Source organism: Solanum lycopersicum, chromosome 3 (assembly GCF_036512215.1).
Source record: "Solanum lycopersicum chromosome 3, SLM_r2.1".
Taxonomy (NCBI): domain Eukaryota; kingdom Viridiplantae; phylum Streptophyta; class Magnoliopsida; order Solanales; family Solanaceae; genus Solanum; species Solanum lycopersicum.
Genome location: NC_090802.1, coordinates 53,664,021 through 53,689,123, shown reverse-complemented (window position 1 = coordinate 53,689,123; position 25,103 = coordinate 53,664,021). Strand labels below are relative to the sequence as shown.

At 34.6% G+C, this 25,103-nt stretch overlaps 1 protein-coding gene across 2 annotated transcripts in view; it reads right to left on the bottom strand.

Moving 5' to 3' along the window:
* LOC101254366 (uncharacterized) overlaps positions 1 to 25,103 on the bottom strand; it is a 39,918-nt gene that overhangs the window by 1,487 nt on the left and 13,328 nt on the right. For both annotated transcript variants that reach the window (XM_069295157.1, XM_010319926.4), the window contains 7 exons: positions 24,161 to 24,377; positions 23,797 to 24,000; positions 22,925 to 23,041; positions 21,697 to 21,939; positions 20,488 to 20,692; positions 3,923 to 4,128; positions 661 to 812 (listed from right to left, as the gene is read on the bottom strand). In XM_069295157.1, coding sequence (XP_069151258.1) covers positions 661 to 812; positions 3,923 to 4,128; positions 20,488 to 20,692; positions 21,697 to 21,939; positions 22,925 to 23,041; positions 23,797 to 24,000; positions 24,161 to 24,377 — 1,344 coding nt within the window. The remainder of the gene's footprint in view (positions 1 to 660; positions 813 to 3,922; positions 4,129 to 20,487; positions 20,693 to 21,696; positions 21,940 to 22,924; positions 23,042 to 23,796; positions 24,001 to 24,160; positions 24,378 to 25,103) is intronic.

The window sequence follows — 25,103 nt, the reverse complement described above, 5'->3', positions numbered from 1 at the left end:
GCATCATAATTAAGATATAACTAGTGAGCTGAATCAAACTATGCCATGGACAAGAAATATTTTGAAACGTAAATAATGGAGCTTGCTAACATATAAGAGGATGAAGAAGCAGAAAAGCAAGAGTGGATTAATGCTTAGTTCTGACATCATCAATGTTGGGAAGACAGTTTATGAAGTTTAGCTGATTTACAACATTAAGTTTGTCGAAAACCATACTAGAGCAACATAGTTTGGATTGTACAAATTGGATACTTTTGATATATAATTCGCTCGAAACGATTTAAGTTTGCGGTATGTCGAATTGAAAAAAAAAGAAGAGAAGAAGATGACGAAGCAGAAGAAGATGATGATGAAGAAAAATCCGAAGAAGGATAAGAAGATGAAAAAACAAGAGGAAGGATAATGGCTAAAGTGAAAGGAAGAAGAGAAAGCTATGGCCGAATGGCTAATTCGGCCATTTTTCTTGTATATAAATTAGCCGAGTGGCTCTTTTCTATAATTAACTCCTTTCTTTAAACAGAGACTTCAGATAATGCAGGAAAATATGAATTCAGTCTCATGGTTGCTATAATCGTGAAAAATAAGTGTTCCCTTCTGTTCCTAGAAAACCACTATTTTTGAACTTTGAAAGAACCAAAAAAGGTATAAGCAAACTATTACCTTCCTCCTTTCATCCGCACAAAAGTTATGTTGTTAGCCGCAAACGCATGCTCTAATACATCCAGCACATCATTCCAACTGCTAAAGACAAGAACCTTAGCTACTGGATTTGTGGAAGTGATCCATAAAATTCTTCTGGTGACAGCTTCAATCTAGAATACAACATTCATCAATAAATTGAAAATGCATTACAACTTTTGTTGTTACATACACAAATTCCTACTGTCCTAAAATGAATGATACAGTTCCATATTCAGTTCAAGTTATCAGTTTGCAGTTTAGTTAAGGAATTATGTATTAAAAGTAAAACTAATCAAAACTGCAACAACATGCAATGATTCAACTACAGATTTTAGTCCTAACAAGTTAGCAGACTCTATGTCTATAAAGTACTTCCTCTTGTTGCAAGGTGCTTCTACAACTTAAATGGAAGAACTTCTCCATCATTCTGATCAGATATAGTTTATATTTCTATATTATTTGATTGGAAAGTTGACTCTGTATAGCAAGTACTTCCTTTGTTGCAAGGTGATTGATACAACTTAAATGGAAGAACTTCGACTCCAATTGTATTATTTGATTTGAAATTTTCCCAACTAACTTCCGTTCTTCAGTCTTCCCATTTCAAATCATTATCTCAATCATTTATTTATCAAATTCAATAAAATAATTTATTTGAATATTCGACTATTAATATCCTCAATATTCAGACCAAGGCCATACCTATTTATCCTTCTACGAATGAGCTAAACAACAGTGTTCAAGATAAGATACAATGACACATGCTCTTTGCAGACGATATTGAGTTAATTGATGAAGTCAGTGAGAGTGTCAATCAGAAGTTGGAACCATGGAGAAGAACTTTACAGAGTAATGAATTTAGGATAAGTAGGAGTGAGACAGAATACATGCTCTGCAACTTTTGTCTAATAGGAGTGAAGTTGAGGTGAGATCAGACGGAATTGAGGTACTTAAATGTAAATAGTTGAGATATCTAGGTTCAATGTCCCAGGAAAATGGAATGATAAATGAAGATGCTGTGAATAGGATTAAGTAAGATGGTGGAAATGGAAGCAAGCCACAAGAGTGTTATGTGATAGGAAGATACCAATGAAAGGCAAGTTCTATACAATGTCTTTGTTAGCACCCTTTTAGTCTACCAATGGTCTACACATGGAATATTTAAGGAAATTTGAAAGTAGAATTCATCAGCTTATAAGTTATTTATTTTTTATTTCTGTCCGGCAGTGTTTGTAGTAGATTATTACAGTTTTTTAGTTATTTACTGGAACAGCTTATAAGTTGTTGCAGCAAGGAAGTTATTCCTCCACTTTCTCATTCAGTTGTAGTAGGCAGTTTTATTAGACAGTAGACAGTTATTTTCCTTATGTCAGTATTGTATTTAATGTATTTGAATTCAGTGAAACGATAAGCAGAAAATTAGTCAAGTCTTTGAGTACTTCAAACTCAAGAGATCGCAGGTTCTCTCTTAACGAACCAGCACTATAGGTCGTAGGAAGAAAACTTCAGATTTCATATTCCAGCGTCCCATAACGAGATCCATAACCAGGGACCTTAACAGTCTTTAAGGCCAACAATGTTGTATGGGAGTGAATGTTCGGCCTCTACAGCCCAACATATTCACAAAATAAGTGCCTCAATGATGCGAATGTTATGATGAATGTGCAGTCAAACAAAATTTTAAAAAGATAAAAACTCTCACATATCTTAGAAGGTACAAATAGCGGATTTAGAGGATAGAATGACAGAATCTCGCTTAAAACATAATGATTGACACTGCTAAAAATGGAAAGGAAGACCTAAAATCACGTGGGAAAATGTTATCATAAAATATATTCCAGAACCTAGGAAGATCTAGATAAGCAATGGAAGTTGAAAATCCATATAAATGATACCAACTAAAATACTGGTGCTTACTAGAACAACCTTAAAATATTTAGAGAAATAAGCACTAGAGAGCTCCTAGAGGTAGATAATACTTAAGTACATGTATTGACATATTATGGACCTACTACACATATATGATATTGAAGATCTATACAACCGACCTCAATTAGCTTGGTATTGCGGCATAGTTGTAAATGTTGTTTTATTCAGACTAAGTAAGAACCTATTTAGCCAAGGTGCCAAAAGCTGCTTATTTTGAGAAGTACTTTTGGAGAGAGGAAATTTGTGTTTGACCAATTCATTTGAGAAGTACTCTCTCCGTTCCTTTTTAGTTGTCACATAGCGCTTTTCAAGAGTTAATTTGACTAACTTTCAAAGCTAAATTAGATTATATTAGTACAATTTTAAAATAAAAAATTAGATATTCAAAAACTATACATGATTACAACTTTTTTCATATCGATATGATGGATAAATACATCTTAAAGTCTTAGTCAAAGTTCATATCATTTGACCTTTAAAAAGGAAATTGTGACGAGTAAAAGGAACGGTGGGAGTACTTCTTTCAGTATTTTGATAAACAATTTATTTTGGGTCGAAATTTGAAGAGTCAATTGTGCTGACCAATCATTTTAAAAAGTGTTTTGGCGTATTAAATTATGAGAAAAACAACATTAAAGCAAGTTTATTTAACAGAGAAATTATATAAAATTTTTAGGATGAAAAACATTAAAGTTAAGAGCAAATTATTAACTTGTATTTTGTTTATAGTGATGACATTGCTATTTCAAAGAGAAAAATGGAGAGATAGAGGAAAGAGACTGTAAAAAAATGGGAGAAAGAAACCTGTATTTAAAGTTGACAGGCTATTACAAAGAGGAAGAGGAGAAGAAGAGAAAGATGGAGAACACGGGGAAAGACACGACAGAAATAAAAAAGAAACAGGAAAAAGAGTATGTATTTAATTGAAAGAAAGATGTATTAAATTAATGAAGGGAAGTTTGACAAATGTAAATATAGGAAAGGATATTTTTGTCTTGAAAAATTAAATTTCTGCTTCTGTTTCATGGAAAAGGCAGAAATTTGTAGTTTCTTCTCAACAACAGAAATGCTACTTCTCCCGCAGCTCATAAGTACTTATTTCATTTGGTCAAAAACCTCAAAAATAAGTGTGTTTCTTATTTAAAAGAGTTGCTTTTAGCCTCCAAGAAGCTTGGCCAAATAGGCTATAAGTTAGCTATTATGGGAGGAAAGAGGTAGATTGAATAATATTGGGACACATGAAGTTGCCGAGAAAGTACAATTCAGTGATAAATGATAGAATTTGCGTCTTGAGTAAGAAAATAAGGAATACCTTGGTACTATATGAACCTTGGACATTTGTCGAAGCTTCAGAATTCTCAGAGGCTATAGAAGAAGATGGACATGACATATTCCGTCTGTCAACAGCATAAGCAATATTTCTGCAGTCAGTATGTTGCCTACAAGTTGGGCACATTAACCAGCTAACCTGAGGCTTCCCATGAAGGGCTAATCTCTTCTCAGTCATTGCAAACAAACCTGCAATGGCAACCATCAAAGTTAGAGCATAGTATCCACCTTTAGCACTCCTCACATAACAGAAAAATGTTTATAGCATTTATTCAAGTTAAAGCTACATGAATATGCAGGTTCTGTAACTTTCTACAACCCCACAAAAAATTAGTTTGCCCAAGCTGTGTTAACTCAAATGTTGTTTATGCACAAAGGAAGGTTATCCTCTATTCTCTTCTGGCAATGTACGAAACCCTCAATTTCAGGGGCATTCAAAACAATAAAAAAGAAAACCACACAAGGATAAAATAGATGTTAGGAACAAAATTCTTAGCACAAATGTGAAATACAGAAAGTGCAGATAAGAAGGGCATATCAACTGTCAAATTAGATAGCTGATTAGATATAGCCACATGTGTAAAACAGACGTATGCTTACGAAAGTGTCCCACATCTAAATGGGCAGGATCTCTAAATCTATTCTGGAATAAAAAATAAGTTGTAACTAAATACTCCCTCCATCCTACATTATGTGATACCTTTTAACTTGACACAAAGTTTAAGAATAAAAGGAAGACATTTAAAACTCGTGATCTTAAAAAACATTAGATATTTTGTAAAAAAACATTTCATTAAGGGTAAAAAGAAAAATTTAAAACTAAGTCATTTTAAATTATAGAAAGGTGACATTCTTTTAACGACATGATGGGCATTGAATTAAGCTAATTCCAGACAGTGCTGGATGTGAATTTTGCTATTATTCTTCTAATTTTATAGTGAAGGTGTTGCTTATTCAAGTGTTGAATGTGATTAGTGGGAAAAAAAGACCCAAGAGGAGTGCTTAAGGAATGAAAAGAACATAAAAATGTGTGAATTTGCGAGACTACGTTGCCGAAAAGAAATGGGATGAGCTGCACGAGCACGCAGTGCAGGGGCGAGAAAAATCAGCAAAAAAGGGCAGTTTTGGGAGTTTGAAGGAAACTCTACACTATATGAGTTTGGAACTTGTCACAAAGCTATGGTATTGAGAAACAGGTGAGGATACGAAGGAGAAAAAGGGGAGCACTACTGATAAAATCATATATGGTATGCTATTAAATAGTTTAGGAATTAGATCAAATAAAATCATCCCTTGATTCACAAATCTCCTAGAATCAAGGCATCTGATTTCTAGTTTGTTTATTTTTCTGTAGAATAAATTTGTACCCTCTATGTATATAAATAGAGCCTAGAGGTCATATTATTGTTTTATTAGTATATTGATGGGTGTTGAAAAGGAGGAGGAGAGAATCGGAAATTGAAAATAAATAAGTTGAAAGGCTAAAATTTGAAATTCTTTTGTTAACAGTGATCTTGTCAATTTGAAAAATAATAATAGGTCATGAGATAATCATTGGACGAAAATTAAGGAATGGGGATTAGCCAATAGTGGACGTATAGTTTAGCAGCTGGACGCATATTTATATTTTTGTTCTTCCTCTAATCAAATTTTAAAATATGGTACCACATTTATTAAATCTCTGATACCATTTTGCCACAACCCAAAATTGAACGTGATGACACTTGTCTTATCCCACCAAGACAAGTCAGCCTAAAATATTCCTTATATATGATGTTTTAACCCAGGTGTCCGTAGTAACAAACTATGTGGTTTCTCAAATGAATGCAACATGGAATCTCATTATGAACATGTGACAAAAGTGATAACTTTTTAAGTAGTTAGTATTCACACTTGACCATTGACGTATCCGTTTCCAAATAGCACTAGTACCACATCATGAAAGTCCGTTAGATCCACCGCTAGAACACTCATACATATCGAGAAGATCGTACCCAAACAACCCACACATTTCTACACATTGAATAACTACAAAACATTATCAAATCCATTCCGTCTCTAGCCTAATCGATATGCATTCTTTCTAAGATCACGTCGATGACAGAAGTAACACGCTCTATAACTCCAATCAAGTAAGCATCAATATCATTGTAGTAGTTGCATCATGACCCTCTTTGATATATACTCAATCTATGAAATCATAATAGAGATTCTGATCTTAATTGACGCAACTTCATTCTCATCATTTGCTAAGCAACTCATATATGTTGTGACAACTTTACTAACTGTAGTTTCCAAAGTTACTGTGTTCATAATCTAGAAATCATTTTAATCATTCCACTTCCAATTGTCGAACAACTCAAGATATTACCTATACCACACAAGTACTATTCCCTTCACTAGGTAACTAACCAAAAGAAAAGATTACACATTCATGAAGTCCCTCAAACCCTTGGTCAACCTCATCATTCAAATATCTTCAAAATGCATCATCGAGCTATCACCTTACTCGGTCCCTTCAAATTGTCGAACAATTTAACTCTGACCACACATCCTTTTCATAATCTTATCACTTCCACCTTAGTATAAGGTCTAACATCCAAGATATCAAGACACACAAATGGCTCACTTAAGGAACCACGCACAACTCATCACTATAAGTGAGAGAATGGAATGAAGTGATACAAATCAGAACGGACTAAAGATGTACGATAAAGATTTAAGAAGTGAAGATTTTTTCTAAAAATCATAATAACCTCTCGAAGATAAGCAACAAACGTCTTCGCGCCGATCTTTGAGACTCTACTATACTTGTGCACGACCTATGAACCTAGGCTCTGATACCATTTTGTTACAACCAAAAAATGGACGTGATGACATTCATTTTATCCAACCAAGACAAGTCAGCCTAAAATTGAACTAATACAGTAAATGCGGAATTAAGACAATAAAAGAGACTAACACCATCTAAAATTGTAGAAATCATAATCAACTCAAAATAAAATCTCAAAACCTAGTTTTCACGTGTACAAGCCTCTAAAGTATTACAATTGATTCGAAAGAAAAATACAAGTCTCAAACAACAATGTTTCTAATATAGAACAAGATCATAAATAAGGAACAAGAGGATCCGCGGAGATGGCAAACACTACCTCACAAATCTCCACAGAAAGTCTCAGACAAGGAGAGAAGAGAGAGTATCGCAAAAATTCGGGCTCGTAACCGACACAATTGTAGAAATAAGGGGTGAGTACCTAACAACACGGTACTAAGGAAGCAAACTTTTAAACACAAAGTAAAAGTATAGGATACAAGTACTCCTACCCGTTAAACCGAACCTACACAACCTGAATAAAACTAGCACAACCTAGCAGTTCACAATTTACATAACACAGCTTAATAACAACACTCCAACAATTACAGATCAACAACACACGAGATCAAGTTCCTCAATAGCAAATGATAAAGATGTCTAATGTAGTGAAATGCAATGTCAAGTATTGTGATGCATGTCTGACCTAGTGATACACACTCATTGCCTGCGGGACCCATAAGGGACATATCTATCCATGCATCTGTTGTAGCGTGCCACATGTCCCTCAATAATAGAATCAGTCATGACGTGCGACACATCCCTCGATAATATAATTCGTCATGACGTATGATATGTCCCTCGAATCATAATATTCGTCGCGGTGCATGACACATCCCTCGAAATGGTACACCTATTTAATTCTTATTCATTTTCAATTCACATAACACTTGTCAAAATCATGACTCGAAACTAATGCAAATGACATATTCACACAATTAACAACGAGATGACCATTTCCATAACAATTCACAACACAAACCGCAATACAACATCAACAATGAGTCTTTCAAACCATTCTCAACCAGTAAATAAACACATTGCGTTTATTACCCCCTTTCATCATTAGGATTATTCAATATGGACCAATCAACCCGTGTCTTATTACTCCTCAACACATACCACAAGAAAATACACGATTTTATACACTTAACAAAGGTCGAGAAATCCACTTGTCTCAAATAATAACTCCAAAACTTGAGTCTTTACCTTTTGTTGGGCTTCCAAATCAATGCAATCTATTCAAATAAATAATCACAATAAGATTTTGAAACTAACAACATCCATATTACTATATGTCTAGCATAAACCCAAAATATCACCCAACTCTCTAATCAAGTTCCTAATCTTGATGCCAATTAACATGTCAACTCCTATATTTTCTAAATTCCAAGCCTAGGATTAAGTTCCAATTTCTCCAATATCAATAATTTAATGATATTCATATAATATAATACACCTAATATTTAATAACATACACCAATATTATTAAAACTTGAATTTTTATACGACAATCAAAAAAGAAGAAGAAGAAAAAGAAACAACAAATCAAGTTCATGGTTATCACATAAATATTCAAGTTCAAATAATATTGGTATATCTGATTAAATATTAGGAGCATTGTATTATATGAATATCATTAAATTATTGATATTGGAGAAATTGAAACTTAATCCTAGGATTGGAATTTAGAAAATATAAGAGTTGACATGTTAATTGACATCAAGATTAGGAACTTGATAATATAGTTGGGTGATTTCTCGGATCTACGCTAGAGATATAGTAATGTGATATTGTTAGTTTCAAAATCTTATTGTGACTATTTATTTGAATAGATTGTATTGATTTGGAAGCACAAAGGATAAGACTCAAGTTTTGGAGTGATTGTCCGATTATTTGAGGCAAGTGAATTTTCCGGCCCTTGTTAAGTATATAGAATCATGTATTTCCCTGTGGTATGTTTGAGGAGTAATGAAACTTTGTAATGGGTTGACTTGTCCATATTGAAAAATTATAATTATGAAAAGCGGGTAATAAAAGGCAATATGATTAATTACTGGTGTGTGATGTGTTGAGAATGGTATGAAAGACTTATTGATTCATTGTTGTTGTTGTTGTTGTGAATTGTGCATTATTATGGAAATGGTCATCTCCTCATTAATTGTGTGAACATGTCATTTGCATTGGTTCTGAGACATGGTTGTGACAAATGTTATGTGAATTGAGGAAGAATAAGAAATTAAAAAGGATGTACAATTTTGCGGGACGTGTCGCGTGCCACAATAGATATATATGATTCAAGGAACGCTACAAATTCTATTACTAAGAGACGCGTTGCTCGCTGCGATGGATTCTATTATCGAGGGACATGTCGCACACCGCGACGAATGCACGGACAGATATGTCCCTCGTGGATCTCGGACGGAGAGATAGCGTGTGTGTATCACTAGGTCAAACATACATCACTATACTTGGCGTTGCATTTCACTACATTGCATATCTTTATCATTTATGAACTTGTGAGTGCCTTCTATGGAACTTGTGATTGAGGAACTTGATCTCGTATGTTGCTAATCTGTAATTGTGTATTGCTGATCTATAATTATTGGAGTATTTTTATTGAACCATGTGTTATGTAAATTGTGAATTGCTAGGTTGAGCTGATTTTATACAGATTGTACTTGTGGAGGTTCGGTTAGAGGGGTAGGAGTACCCACATTGTATGCTCTTACTTTTATTTAGGAGTTTGCTTGTTGAGTACTGTGTGGTTTGATGCTCACCCTTTGCTTCTACAATTGTGTAGATTACGAGCTCAGATCTTTGTGATACTCTCTCTTCTCTCCTTGACTGAGGCTTTCTATGGAGATTCGTGAGGTAGTCGATTGTCATCTCAACGGACCCTCTTGTTCCTTATTTATGATCTTGTTCTATTCTAGAAACAAAGTCATTTGAGACTTGTATTTTACTTCCGAATCAATTGTAATAGGGAAAAGGCATAGATTCCCCCCTAAACTTGTCACAAAAAGTCATTTACACGCTTCAACTATCATGACAACCTATTACACATTTTTACTATTCAAAAGTGAATTAATATCACCCTGCTATGTGCAACACCACTCTCATAGTATGTGGTGTGTTACACTCGCTGACACGTCAGCGCCATGTCATAAATTCTATTCTTTTGATTTTTTTTTTACTTTCTTTTCTTTATTACTTAAATTTTATTTTATTAATTATAGCTTACACTAATTAATTTCTAATCAATTATTAAAATTTTCTAATAATTCTATCTTCTTCATTGCAAAATGGGAAAGAACTTTTAGCAATGACCACCAAGGAAATTTCCCGCAATCTGGAGTTGATTTCGGAGTGAAAGAATTTTTTCATTTCAAAATGTACCCTCAAAAAGGTTGCTTCAGGTTCTTCCATTGATTGGCCATGGAAACTAAGTTTTCATTGTTATTTGTTGCGGATTTTAGTTGTAAATATTTTTCAACTAGTTATTTTTTCATGTTCTTTCTGGAGATTTTTAAAAAATAGAGATAATAGAAAAATAAGTTTCTTACCATTTTCAATCGATCACTCAATAATAAAAAATGTCCGCCAAAGCTCAATCAATTGAAACCTCCTGAAATTTAACTCCTTTTTGAAGTAATTTATTTCTTGTTTTTGTTAATGGAGTGTGAAGAAGATGAGAGGGTGGTGTGTGAAGAAGAAGAGATGTGGGGGTTGGTTTAAGAAATATTTTGATTTTTTAATTTTTTTAATTTCAATAATTATCTGACGCTCTGACATGCTGATTTTTTAAGAAATTATTATTATTTTGTCATGTCAGCTTTAGGGGGTTAATTCACTTTTAAATAGCAAAGCCGTGTAAGAGATCGTCATGATAGTTTAGTGTGTAACTGACTTTTCGGTACAAGTTTGAGGGGGAATCTATGTCTTTTCCCATTGTAATACTTTAGAGGCTTGTACTCGTGACAATCAGGTTTTGGGGTCTTATTTTGAAATTTCCCACAGTATTAGATGGTGTTAGTCTATGTTCTTGTTCTACTTCCGCATTTATTGTATTAGTTGAATTTTAAGCTGACTTGTCTTAACGGGATAAGATGAGTGTCATCACGACCATTTTTGGGTCATGACAGTGGATGATAAGATTGACTGTATACCAAAAGGGATAACCAAAGAACTCAAAATTGCGAGTTGAACTGCAGAATCCAAAAAGTTGCATACTATGTCAGCCTTATGCAAACTAGGGAGGCTAGCTCCTCATATGCGTACTAGTTTGATAATTCCCATAGGTTGACTAATTGACCAATATGGATTCCAATAAACTCAAACGAGACTTGAGTGGATGAGACACGCTTACCTACAATCTCTTGAATCAACACAGACTTAGCTAAGAAGGAAGCCCAATCGAAGAAAAAAATATACAGACGACACTAACTAGTAGAGATTAAAGTTCAGCCATGTTGGCATGCCCACATCAATCAGGGTATTTTTCAGAAATGTTTTTAGTATATTCATAGATTTGTATGCTATTGTAGGGATAAGAATGAACTGTAGAAGATATTTAGTCAGAGAACCTCTAAAATGCCTCAAACAATAAATTTGAGTATTTGAATGAAATGGGCCTAACAGAATGGAATGTACATAGAGGATTCATATAGTTGATCTAAACTAGCTTTATATTGAAGCGTACTAATTGTTATGTATATTTATTAGAATAGGAATAAATATTTCTTACTTAGAATATAAATTAGAATAGGAATAAGAATAGGAATTCTAGTTGGAAAAGGTTTCCAATTTAGTGTCTACAAATAGGGTCTTCATGTAACAATTTAGATACGCAATTCAATAATATTTTCTCCAGTATTTCTCACATGGTATCAAAGCAATTGTGAGAAAAAAAAATTAAAAAAATAATATTTTCCGGTAACCTAGTTGTTGTCCGGATAATTATTATTTTCCGTCACTGTTTTCATAAAATTGACACCACCACTAGTTGCGGAATTTCCCTGCGAGCAAAGCTGAGTCATCCCCACCGGAAACCAGTGCTACACGCGCCGCCGGTAGGATTTTCGCCGACGAACTGTCAGACCCATGCGCCGGCGCGTGTGACTTTTTCCGGCCAGTTTTTTCGATAATTTTCTTCTATCTGAGTCGCCTCTTCATTCCGAGGCTGACTATGTAATTTTTTTCTGATTCCGACCAAATTCGATAGCCAAAAAAAAGGTTCCGACAATTTTCAGGCTGTTTCCGGCAATTATTTCGAGATTTGAATTTTCTGACGATCAGATCTCAATAATCAAGATTTTTTGTTGTTTCTGAGACAAATTTAGGATAATGCCTTTTGGATGTGATGCTTTTGGTTCTAAAAATATAGGGATTGGAAATTCTAGCCCTATAATCACTTTAGAACTTCTATTGGGAAGTTCAAACTATTTATCTTGGGCTTCGTTCAGTTGAATTGTAGTGCAAGGGTCAAGGAGTGCACGATCACTTAACGAACAAGACTTATGTGGTAGATGTAAAGGCTAAGACTAGTGAGGAAGATGCAAAAGTCAAAGCACACTGGGAGAAAGTAGATGCTCAATTATGTAGTCTCCTATGGCGTTCGATAGATTCCAAATTGATGCCCTTGTTTCGCCCATTCCAAACGTGTTATACAGTTTGGGAAAAGGCGCGTGCTTTATACACTAATGCCATCTCTCGATTCTATGATGTGATATCTCGATTGACCAACTTAAAGAAACAAGAATCCAATATGTCTACTTACTTGGGACAGGTACAGTCAGTCATGGAGGAATTCGACACGTTGATGCCAGTAACTACGGATGTGGAAAAACAACAAGAACATAGACAAACATTGTTTCTAGTTCTTACTCTTGCTGGACTTCCTCCTAATAATGATTTTGTGTGTGATCAGATTTTAGCTAGTCCTAAAGAACCTACAATCGATGAATTATTCTCTCGCCTCCTTCGTCTTGCGACACCTCCTAGTCACAAAGTCGTTTCATCACCCACTGTTGACTCCTCTATTCTCGCATCTCAAACCTTTGAAAGGCGTACATATCAGTCTACGGAGAATCGGCAAGGGGGAGGACGTTTTGGGAAACCTCGATCCAAGTGTAATCATTGTCATAAGTCTGGACACACTCGTGACATATGTCATATTTTGCATGGTCCATTACCCAGCTATGATCTTGTTGTTCTAAAGGAATATAATGAGTTCCTTCGAAATCGCGCAAGTAAACAGTCATCTCCACCAGTACCATATGGTGCTCAACCTAATCAACCATCCAATAATGCTCATATTGCTCAGATAGAATATGATGAGTTCCTTCAGTATCGTGCAAATAAACAAACGTCTCCACAAGTAGTTTCAGTCGCACAACCTTAAGTGTCTGTCACGGGTAAGGCTGGCAAAGGGACCGGTTTTTGGCCGGTCCGGTCCGGTTCCCGTACCGCTCCGTCCGGTACCGATTGAACCGGTAAGGAACCGGTCTTTTGGTATGCAGGACCGGTTCCTGGTTTTTTATCCGGTTGAACCGGTTCGGTAAGAACCGGTTCCGGTTCGATCCGATCCGCTAAGAACCAGTTTAGCCGGGTTTTTTTATATATATTTTTAATGTTACCGTTTTAAAGTCTTGCACGTCTTTGTACTAAGAGCGGATATGCATCATGTTGTGCTTCTAAACGGCAGCAAATCCTTCTCACTTTTTTGTTATATGACTGTTGGGCCCTTCTAGCCGTTGGGCTGGGGCCCAAAACGGTCAAATATGACCCCCCACCCCCTTCTAACCCATTTACACTATAAATATACCATTTTTTCCATTTTAAATCATAAATTCAATACTTATACAATCTTATACAATCTCTCAAAGTCTCAAACTCTCAATTATAAATCTCTCATAAATTATTAATTATTATATTGTGATATTGAGTTGAAGTTTGAATTTCGGAAGCTACAATAGGCATCTATCAAATCCGGCTTTGGTTATACGTCTACTTTTACATAGACGTTTGGTACATTCGTTCCAACTATTAATTTTAATTGTTATTTGTTTATTAATTTAGTTGTTTTATCTCTTTTATTATATTATTTTGCTTGTTTTTCTCTTAATATTTAATTGTTTTAAATTTTAACATGAATTCGGAAAGAAATAGTGGTAAAAGACCAATGTCGGAATTAAAAAATAAAAAGGGAGGAGTAAGTAGTTCTTGTTCTAAAAATTTGCCACCTAGATATTTAGTTAATACTAATGATTATACTTGTGTTAATGAAACTTTTTTTACGTCACCAAGACCTATTGAATTTAATTCTGAAAATGAAGTAGATCATGAGTCTTTAAATAGACATTATACTAATTTTGACAAAGAATTAGAAGAAGTAGAAATAAATGAGGAAGATGAAGAGACCCCTACCCCGACTAGTCCGGTTACCGAAGTCTCCTCTTTACCTACTTTTTCAATGTCGCCGTCGTACGTGTTAAAAGATCGTTAGTATGGAAATTTTTGATACAAAATGAGGAGAAAACTACTGTTACGTGCACTAAATGTAAATTGGTAATGAAACATGTAACTACGGGTACACAAGGGGGAACGGGACGACTAAGAACACATTTACGAAAGTGTAATAAAGAATTTGCTCGCCTAGATGATATAGAAAGAGCTAATAGAAATGGAACACCCATACCCGAAAGTTCTATGGGTGTTGGAGGTTCTAATATGGTTCAAGGTGTATTAAATATGTCTAACCCGGCTAGTCGAAGCACACACCGCACGTATAGTAAAGAAAAAGATCGTAGAGAATTAGCTAAAATGGTTGTTGTTTGTGGTTTACCTTTTTCGTTTCCTTCTCATCCTGGTTTTGTTCATTATATTCGAGAATTATATAACCCAGATTATGAAGGTATTCCAAGAAATACAATTAAAAGTGATCTTTTTAAATATCAAAAAGAATATTCTCATTTTCTTTGTTATTTATTTGCTTATTATGATGATAGGTTATCTATTACTTCTGATATGGGACGTAGTCCTAATGGTAACGATTATTTTACACTTACTGTCCATTGGATTGACCATGAATGGAACATGCAAAAACGAATATTAGCGTATAAATATGTTGAAGAAAATGAAACCGGTTCTTATATAGCATCAAAAGTAGGCTCTATTTTACAATATTATGGAATATGTGATAAAATAATGAGTGTCACTTTAGATAATGTTTCTAATAATTTAAGTGTCGTTGATTATTTAAAATTAGACTTTGTCCAATTGATAATGGTTGTTTTCATATTAACTGTGCCGCACATGTTTATAATTTAATAGTAAAAGATGGTATTTCTCAATTTGGAATTTCTTGTGAAAAAATTAGACTTGCTTGTAATTGGATTTTTAAAGCTAAAGTAAAAACTAGAATTATTGAATTTAAAAATCGTTGTAATGAATGTGGACTTGCATATAGAAAAATTCCAAAAGAAATATGCACTAGATGGAATTCTTTATTTGAAATGCTTCAAGTTACTTATGTTTATCAAGAACCGCTACGATTAGTTTTTAATGCTCATAATGCGGATCCAAATTTAAGAATTGGCTTTGAAGATTGGCAAAATACAAAAGAACTGATTGATTTTTTAAAAGTTTTTTACAAATGAATGTTCTGGTCAATACTATCCTACTATTTCTTCTGTTTTAGTAAATATTTGTGCTATTTCAATTGAATTTGCTAAATATAAAGGAAAAGAACATTTTAAAGATTCAGTTGCTTTTATGATTGAAAAATTCAAAAAATATTTTTTCCCTATTCCTCAAATCTATTTGACTGCTACTACTTTCAACCCAAATTATAAATTAAGAGGTGTTGAAAGAATGGTTGAAAAGATTTATAAAAATTTAGAAATTAAAGATGATGAAACTCCTAGTGTTGAACAATGTAAAAGTAGCATTTATACAAAAGTTAAAGATTTATATAATGCATATAAAGTTATGGAAAAAAATATTCCAATAGTTGAACCTTCATCTTCTAAGCCTAAAAGTGATGATACAGATGATATGATGGATGAATATCTTGAGCTTGAAAGTGATGAAACTAATAATGATTTTGATTTATATTTCAACCAGGCACGGGAAAAGATTAGGCGTGAAGAAGGAGAACTTCAACCTCGAATATTAAATTGGTGGAAGAATCGTGAAAAACAATTTCCGACCCTTTCTAGGATTGTTCGAGATGTGCTAGCGATTCAAGCATCATCGGTCGCTTCGGAGCAAGCCTTTAGTGCAGCGAGATTTATGATTGGAGATCATCGATATTCATTTGCAAAGGACAGATTGGAAATATCGGTGTTGTTTCGAGATTGGGTCAATGCCGAAAGAAAAAACACCGGACTACCACTATTAAGTAGTCATATAGAAGACCAAATAGATGAAATATTTGGTGAGAATAGTGATGATGGCATGGAAGCAATGGAAGAAGAACGACAAATGCCAATTCCAAAAAATCTTTCTTTTCAAATGATACAAAATTTACAAAAAGAATTTTAAAAAAATGGAATTGTTAGTATAATAATTACTAATTTACTATTCAATTCCTCCTAAATTATGTACTCTTATTCTCTTTCTAATATTTGTATTGTATAATTTATTTATTTGAATAAATATACGGCTATTCACCTTGATTTTTTCTTTTATAATAGTCTCTTCTATTTAATTCATGTCATTTTATAAATTTAATTTTTAATTATTTTAATAAAAGTTTATATTAAAACTTTAAATTCAATATAAAATTTAAAGTTTAAATTCAATTTGAAACTTTAAAGGATAAATTTAATTTCAAACTTATATAAACTTTAAAGTTTTCAATTGAAGTTTTAATATAAATATATAATATTATATAATAATTAAAATAATTAAAAAAAAAATTTAAAAAAAACGGAAGAACCGGTAAGACCCGGTTCCAAACCGGTCCAACCCGGTTCCAAACCGGTTACTAGACCGGGCGGAACAGGGAGACTTTTCCGGTAAAACCGGTCTGGTAAAATCCGGTACCGGTAAGAAAAAACTGGTACCGGTCCGGTTACCGATAAAACCGGTCCTGTTGACTCAATCCTGTCCGTTTGCCAACCTTAGTCACGGGTAATTCTTTTGCTTGTGTGTCGCAATCTAGTACCGTTGGAACATGGGTCGTGGACTCTGGGGCTTATGATCATATTTCTGGTAATAAATCACTTTTATCCGATATTGTTTATTCGCAATCTCTTCCAGCTATTACTTTAGCCAATGGAATCCAGACAAAACCAAAAGGTTGTCACCCTAGACTCTGTTCTTTATGTTCCTGGTTCTCCTTTTAATCTCATCTGTTAGTCGTTTGACGAAATTCCTACATTGTAGCATAACTTTTTCTGATGATTTTTTTCTCATACAGGACCGCAGTACGGGACAGATGATTGGAACAGGACATGAATCACAAGGCCTTTACTATCTTACCTCTTCAAATTCCTTGACAGCATGCTCCGTTACAAATTCCCTAGATCTAATTCACAAACATCTGGGACATGCGAGTCTATCCAAACTGCAAAAAATGATGCCTAGTTTGTCTAGTTTATCTACATTAGATTGTGAGTCGTGTCAACTTGGAAAACACACTCGTGCTACGTTTTCTCGTAGTACTGAGGGTCGTTCAGAGTCTATTTTTTCATTAGTTCATTCTGATATTTGGGGTCCTAGTAGAGTCAGTTCCACCTTAGGATTTCGTTATTTTGTTAGTTTCATTGATGATTATTCAAGATGTACTTGGGTTTTTTTAATGAAAGATCGTTCTGAGTTATTTTCTATTTTCAAAAGTTTCTTTGCTGAAATACAAAATCAGTTTGGTGTTTCTATTCGTACTTTTCGTAGTGATAATGCCTTAGAATACTTATAATCTCAATTTCAGCAATTTATGTCTCACTACGGAATCATTCACCAAACATCTTGTATCTTCATCGGTACGTTATGTCCGCTGATGTTACATTTTTGAGTCTCAGCCTTATTATACATCTTCTGATCATACTGATGTCTCTATGGTCTTACCCATACCTCAAGTTTTACCTGTGCCAACCTTTGAGGGATCTACAATTACGTCTACACCTCCAGTTGCAGTGCCACCACTACTAACTTACCATCGCCGTCCACGTCCAACCCTAGTCCCAGATGATTCATGTCATGCGCCAGACCCTGCTCCTACTGCGGTTGCCTCTACCTAGCCCACCGCTTGCACTTCAAAAAGGTATACGATTTACTCGAAATACTAACCCGCATTATACCTTCTTAAGTTATCATCGTCTATCATCACCCCATTATGCCTTTGCGTCGTCTTTGTCCTCTGTTTCCATTCCTAAGACTACAAGTAAAGCACTTTCTCATTCTGGCCGGAGGCAGGCTATGGTTGATAAGATGTCTGCTTCACATAAGAGTGGTATTTGGGAGCTTGTCTCCCTTACTGCAGGTAAATCTAATTGTTGGTTGTCGTTGGGTTTATGCAGTCAAAATTGGTCCAGATGGTTAGGTTGATCGTCTTAAGGCTCGCCTTGTCGCCAAAGCTATACTCAGATTTTTGGGCTAGATTATAGTGAAACTTTCGCTCCAGTGGCTAAAATAACATTTGTTCGTCTTTTTTTATCTATGGCTGCCGTTCGTCATTGGCCTCTTTATCAGTTGGACATAAAGAATGCTTTTTTGCATAGTGATCTTGAGGAAGAAGTCTATATGGAGCAACCACCTGGTTTTGTTGCTCAGGGGGAGTCTAGTTGTCTTGTATGTCGATTGCTTAGGTCACTCTATGGTCTGGAACAGTCTCCTCGAGCTTGGTTTGGGAAGTTCAGCATAGTAATTCAGGAGTTTGGCATGACTCGTAGTGGATCTGATCACTCTGTGTTTTATCGACATTCTGCACCAGGTCGATGTATCTATTTGGTTGTTTATGTTGATGATATTGTTATCACCGGTAATGATTAAGATGGTATCACCGATTTAAAAAGCAACATCTTTTTAAGCACTTTCAGACTAAAGACCTTGTCAGATTGAAGTATTTTCTAGGTATTGAGGTTGCTCAGTCTAGATCAGGCATTGTTATATCTCAACATAAGTATGCCCTAGACATTCTTGAGGAGACATGAATGATGGGATGTAAACCTACTGACACTCCGATGGATCCGAATGTTAAACTTCTTCCGGGACAGGGGGAGCACTTAGTAATCCTGAAAGGTATAGACGACTTGTTGGAAAGTTGAATTATCTCACAGTGACTAGACCAGACATCTCTTTTCCCGTGAGTGTTGTAAGTCAGTTTATGACTTCCCCTTGAGATAGTCATTGGAAAGCAGTTGTTCGTATTCTTCGATATATAAAGTCATCCCCTGACGAAGGACTACTCTTTGAGGATCAAGGTCATGAGCATATCATTGGATATACAGACGATGATTGGGCAGGACCACCCTCTGACAGACGATCGACATCCGGATATTGTGTTTTAGTTGGAGGTAATTTGGTGTCGTGGAAGAGTAAGAAACAAAATGTGGTTGCTCGATCTAGTGCAGAATCAGAATATCGAGCAATGGTGACAGCAACTTGTGAGTTAGTTTAGCTCAAACAGTTACTGGGAGAACTAAATTTTGGCAAAATTGATCAGATGGAACTTGTGTGTGTAATCAAGCGGCTCTTCATATCGCATCAAATCCAGTGTTTCATGAAAGGACTAAGCACATTGAGATTGACTGTCACTTTGTCAGAGAAAAGATTCTGTCAGGGGATATTGTTACAAAATTTGTGAAGTCAAATGATCAGCTTGCAGATATGTTCATCAAATCTCTCACATGTCCTCGTATTAATTACATTTGTGACAAGCTAGGTGCATATGATTTGAACTCACCACCTTGAGGGGGAGTGTTAGAATAGGAATAAGTATTTCTTACTTAGAATAGGAATTAGAATAGGAATAACAATAGAAATTCTAGTTGGAAAAGGTTTCCAATGTAGTGTCTATAAATAGGGTCTTCATGTAACAATTTAGATACGCAATTCAATAATATTTTCTCCAATATTTCTCACAATATTAACATTGTCGCAATAAAGAATTGCTATAATACTTTCAAAGTGAAAATAACTGCTCTAAACTTATATCAACTCAGAATATGCATGTATTTTTATCCTAAAAAAAATATGCATGTATCTCAAACATGTCTATTTTACAAATTATACTCTTTTGCTCAGTAGGGTAATTTTCTTAATCAAACTTTCATTCACTAAGGTGGAAGAATACCACCTATCAATAAAGAAGGAGAAGGAAGAAGAAGAAAGTAGTCCTGTATATGCACTAAGCTTAGTAAAGTAAAAATGATCTTATATTAGATTAACTGAAAGTTCCATTTTCATGGTGACACTATTTAGTCCTATCCTAGGAATATAAGTACATTTTAGCAAGGAGAAAGTTCAGTTTCTAGAATCCTTAGGTAAAAAGCATGCAGTTACAATATATAGATTGCCAGCAATAGCATTTTTAGAACCGAGAAGTTCAGTTACAAAATGCAGTTATGCTAGGTAACATAAATAGTATATAACTTGGTAGTATAAATAGTACATTTGGAATTACAGTGACTTGAAGCAGAAATAAGGATACAAGGTCATGAGAAACTTACAATTACAACAAATGACATGCCCACATTGGAAAACCATCTTTTGATTATTGAGCTTCTCTTGACAAACAGGGCATGTATCTTCCTCAATAATGGCTTGGTGTTCCTTTTTTTCTTCTGCATGAGCCGCTGTGACAATTGTGGCTCGAGTTACATTTGAATTTTCACTACTTGCAAGATGGTTAGTTTGTTTGGATTGTACCAAACCCTGTCAAAGATAATATCCACAGGAATGTGAACACAAAAAATAAGTTTGAAACAAGCTAACGCATATAATAAGCAGTTGAATGTAAACTTAAAATGTAAATGGGTGACGCCTCTTTATATGATTCCGGTGTCAAACAAATAGACATCCAAAGTCACCAATAAGTTGGTTCTCGTTGCACTTCTAAGAAAAGACTAAGTAATGATGGACAATAGATGTACCCGCCTCTAAAATTTTAAAAAAGCAAAATAGGGGAGCAAAAGAAGAATAAAAAAATTGTTCCTAAAGTCAAAGGATACATGCACAAACAGACTCAAAGTGATTTTCATCATTTCTTTTCTTGCATACATTTCAGGACCATTTAGGAAAACAATACCATGGAAACATCAGGAGTATCAAACATATTTTCTAGAATTAGGAGAAATGATTCTAGACTTGGCACCTCACCAACAAATGACCCATAGTCTTAATATTTTGCAACTTCTGAAAACTGTAGTCACGGTTCCTATTTTGAATAATTTCTTACTCTTTCCATTCCAATTTGTTTGTCCTACTTTCTTTTTTAGTACGTTTCAAAATGAATGTCTCTTTCCCTTTTTAGCAACTCTTTATTTCCAACTTTCCATATGGCATGTTTAAGACCACAAGATCAAAGGGCATTTTGGTACATTTGACATATTTTTTATTTAAGATCACAAGATTCAAAAGTCTTCTTTACTTTCTTAAACTCCGTGTCAAATCAAAATAGGACTAAGTCAAACAAATTGAAATGGAGGGAGTATTACTTCTTGGACTTATATTATTCCTATGGAAGTGGCTCAATATACAAACGAGATAGACAAAAAACTGAACGGGATAAGTTCATAGACCATATTAGTTTAGTTGCAAAATGTCGAGTTCTGGTAATGTTTATTACTGAAAGCATAGATGAATTCACATCCAGATGACTACTGAATTTTATAACCTTCATATAGAACACAAGAGAACTCTGAACCTTTTGTAGTTACCTTCAGGTAGCGAAGCTGCCCCTTTATTCTCGATAAAGAAGATAAAAATAAGAACTTTTCGCTAGACCATTCAACATTGGCTGCATCTAGTTCTCCTGGATCTAAGGCATCAATGGATTTGTCATTCTCATCTTCTTTTAAGCGTAGTCGAGAAGTTGCCATCATAATCTCATCATGAGCACGTAGAACATGGGCTTGAGCTGTTGCCAGGAGCCTTGCTTGTGCATACTCCTTCCGCATCCCCTACAAAGAACTATAGAATGAACTACCTTACATAAAGATACACATTGTCAAGATGCTGTCATGAAGGCTTTGTCTTGAACAGACATTACTAGACTATTATGCCCATAAATAGAAAAGTTCCCTTCTTTAGAGAATGGAAAAGATCTCGAAGGCAAACCAGACTAAGGGCTCATTGTTTGCACTTAGTGAAGGTCTGACACTGAATCATTCAAATGATACTCATTAAGTGCATTTGTTTTTCTTAAAATTCTACCACTTATTGGGTCTTATACATCTGAATGGTCAAATTTGAGATGGACTCTGAAACTCATTTCAGCGCTCGCCGGTAGGTGATTAATGCATTAATTGCTCAGTTGAATCCAATATGATGAACTGATTTTATTTTAATCATCTAAATATGTTGTGGGTTTCAAAGCAGCCTTTCCACATAACTGATGTAGTATATTTTGTCTTATTTCAAGACATAATTCTATCTTTGTCTTTGCTTGTATTGTTATTGGAGGATAATAAATTAATTAATGTTGTGGCCATAAAAAAACAAGAACAGTAATAAAAAATAATGATAAGTACAATCCAAATATTCAGTTAAAAAATCTCAATAGTTTTAAAAATTTGTGGATTTAAAAATATTTGATTAATTTGGTACATTGATGATATATAATGGAATATTCATATTTTATTTTAGTGGTCTTATTATGTTATATTAATCTTTTCTCAAATATATTAAAGATTTAATATTTAATTACTATATTGTTTAAATTTTATGCTGTGAATAATATTGAGTTTATTAATATTATTGTATTTTTTATATTTAATAATCTATTAATTCAATATATTCAAATGTCGTCTTAATTATTCAGTGTTCAGATATACAACATCTTAATCATTCAGATGTGCTTTCAGACTCAGATGTGTTGCGTTAATCTTAATGAAAACAAATGAGCCTAAGAAAACTGTTCAGACAAAGGCTTTAATTCAGAGATACCTCAAGAAGCTGCAGCTGCTTTCTGGCAGCCGATACACCTTCAGCATCTAACAGGCCCCTGGAGTTGCTCTTGATAAGCACTAACACTACTTCCAAATCAGATGGAGCTTTGGACACCTATTAAATGCACAATCATTAAAAATTTCGTACAAGAAAGCTAGAACTATGTAGGTCTTATCCTGACCGATGACAGGAATCAGAGAACCAAAGATGGAGAGATAATACCTAATTTATTCTCAAATCTGAATTTCCATATTATTCCAGTCAAAAGATACAGAAATTTTCAAATATATGTAATATCAGGGAACACAATTTGCAAATGCAAAATCAGACTCCGTGGAAGACGAGATGCAATTAACTTGCCGTCATAACATTAACTATGTCTTCTTGCAGCTCAAAGAAGTATGTTGCCGAATTTCTCTTCATCAAATATATGAACTTGATAATATGGTACTTTCTGACTGCAGGGTGGATGTGAGAGTTTCAGGTGAACTCATACAAGGAAAAGAACGAAACCATTTAGGTTGAGCAACATTAACAGCAATCTCACCAGAGAAGGTGAAAGAGGAATTAACAGCAGCAAAGTACCAGAGCTTTTTGCCTTCATTAGAGCTCTTATAAGTTACAAGCACATTTCATAATTGGATGTAAATGTAGCTTCTTTCAATCATTGGTTCAAGAAAGCTTATACTACTATGAAGTACGAACACCAGAATTTGATAAAATTCAAAAGAACTTCTAACTTCTTCCAATCTTTGGCAGTCTTAAGAACTAGACTGACACAGTGAAAAGCACAAAGGCTGCTGCTGCTTTAGCTGAAGCGAAAACAATCATATATTTTAGGAATAAGCAGAAATACAATCATTACGTACCACAATGTTTTCTAAGTCTCTCTTCTTTCCAAAATCTTCATACTCAATGGTAGCTGATCCTGAATTCCTGTCTGTTCGGGCTAAAGTTGTATAAAAACGATTCAGTTGAGACTTCTTCTTCTGCAGATCTACAGCCTCCTCAGCAGATGTAATCACCTCCCCACTCTTCCCTTTGTTAAGACGAAAAAGTCTGGCTTCATAAACCTGGAGAAAGTAAAACAACAGCAAACATCACTACACCACATTAACCCCAACAGAGGTAAAGGGAGGAAAATCTCAGAATATAGTACGCATCACAATATTTAGATACCTAATTGCATAACTTGAATAGTCAACAAAGGAAGAAGAAACTAGAAAATCAGACCTGGAACAAGTCATTTAGTTCACAGTGAACACATAATAGCCCTTCAGAATCAGCATAGCATTTTGGACAGTATCTAACACGAGCAATATCCTCCTTCCTAGGATTGCCCATTGTCTGGTCAATTTCCAAAAGCTTAACAAGTAAAGATTCCCTCGAACTTTCCAGTGAATCTAAACCACTCTGAATATAGATCTTCAAAGCAGTAATGCTGTGGAAACTGTAGAGAAAACAATGTAGGAAAGTACACTATTAGCAAAATGATTGGGACAAATAAATTGCTAGTTCCACCTTCTGAGATAAATTTGGAAGGACACACTTATAAACAGGGAATACTGAAAGGAACAAAGGAAGGCTGATGTCTTTATGATTTTTTTTTAATAAAGAGGCAAGCTAATTATTTCTGTCAGATCCACTAACAGGTTCCTCCCTCAAAGAAAGAACCAAGGATCGACTAAAAGAAGAGCAGAGAAGCACCGAAAAAATGAATGAGAAGGGGAGGGAGAATCAGGACTGTCTTATAGCGTATGCTTGTCCACGGTAGAAACCTAGCGTGTTGTGTTCGTATGATCCACCGCAAGACAACTTTAGAAAGGAGTAAATAGCAGTGCTATGAAGTCACAAACATTATATATGTCCATTGTATGATCAAAATCATCTTTGAACAGAAAAACGGACAAGACCCACTACATACTCAAAAAGCTATAGCTACTCATTCTTTATCAAAAACATGTGTTAAAAGCTTGAGCATTTTAAAAGTAGATTTGAAAATACGTACAAAATAGTAGGATGGTTTTTATAATAAAAAGTTATTTCATGATTTTGCACCAAGATGGTACCAAAAGTTCTAGTGTTTGGTATTGAGCTTTTAATAAATCAATTCAACTATTTATACGAAGTGGAACTTTTTTCTTTCTTCAAGAGTGTTGAAGTGTATGATCATCTC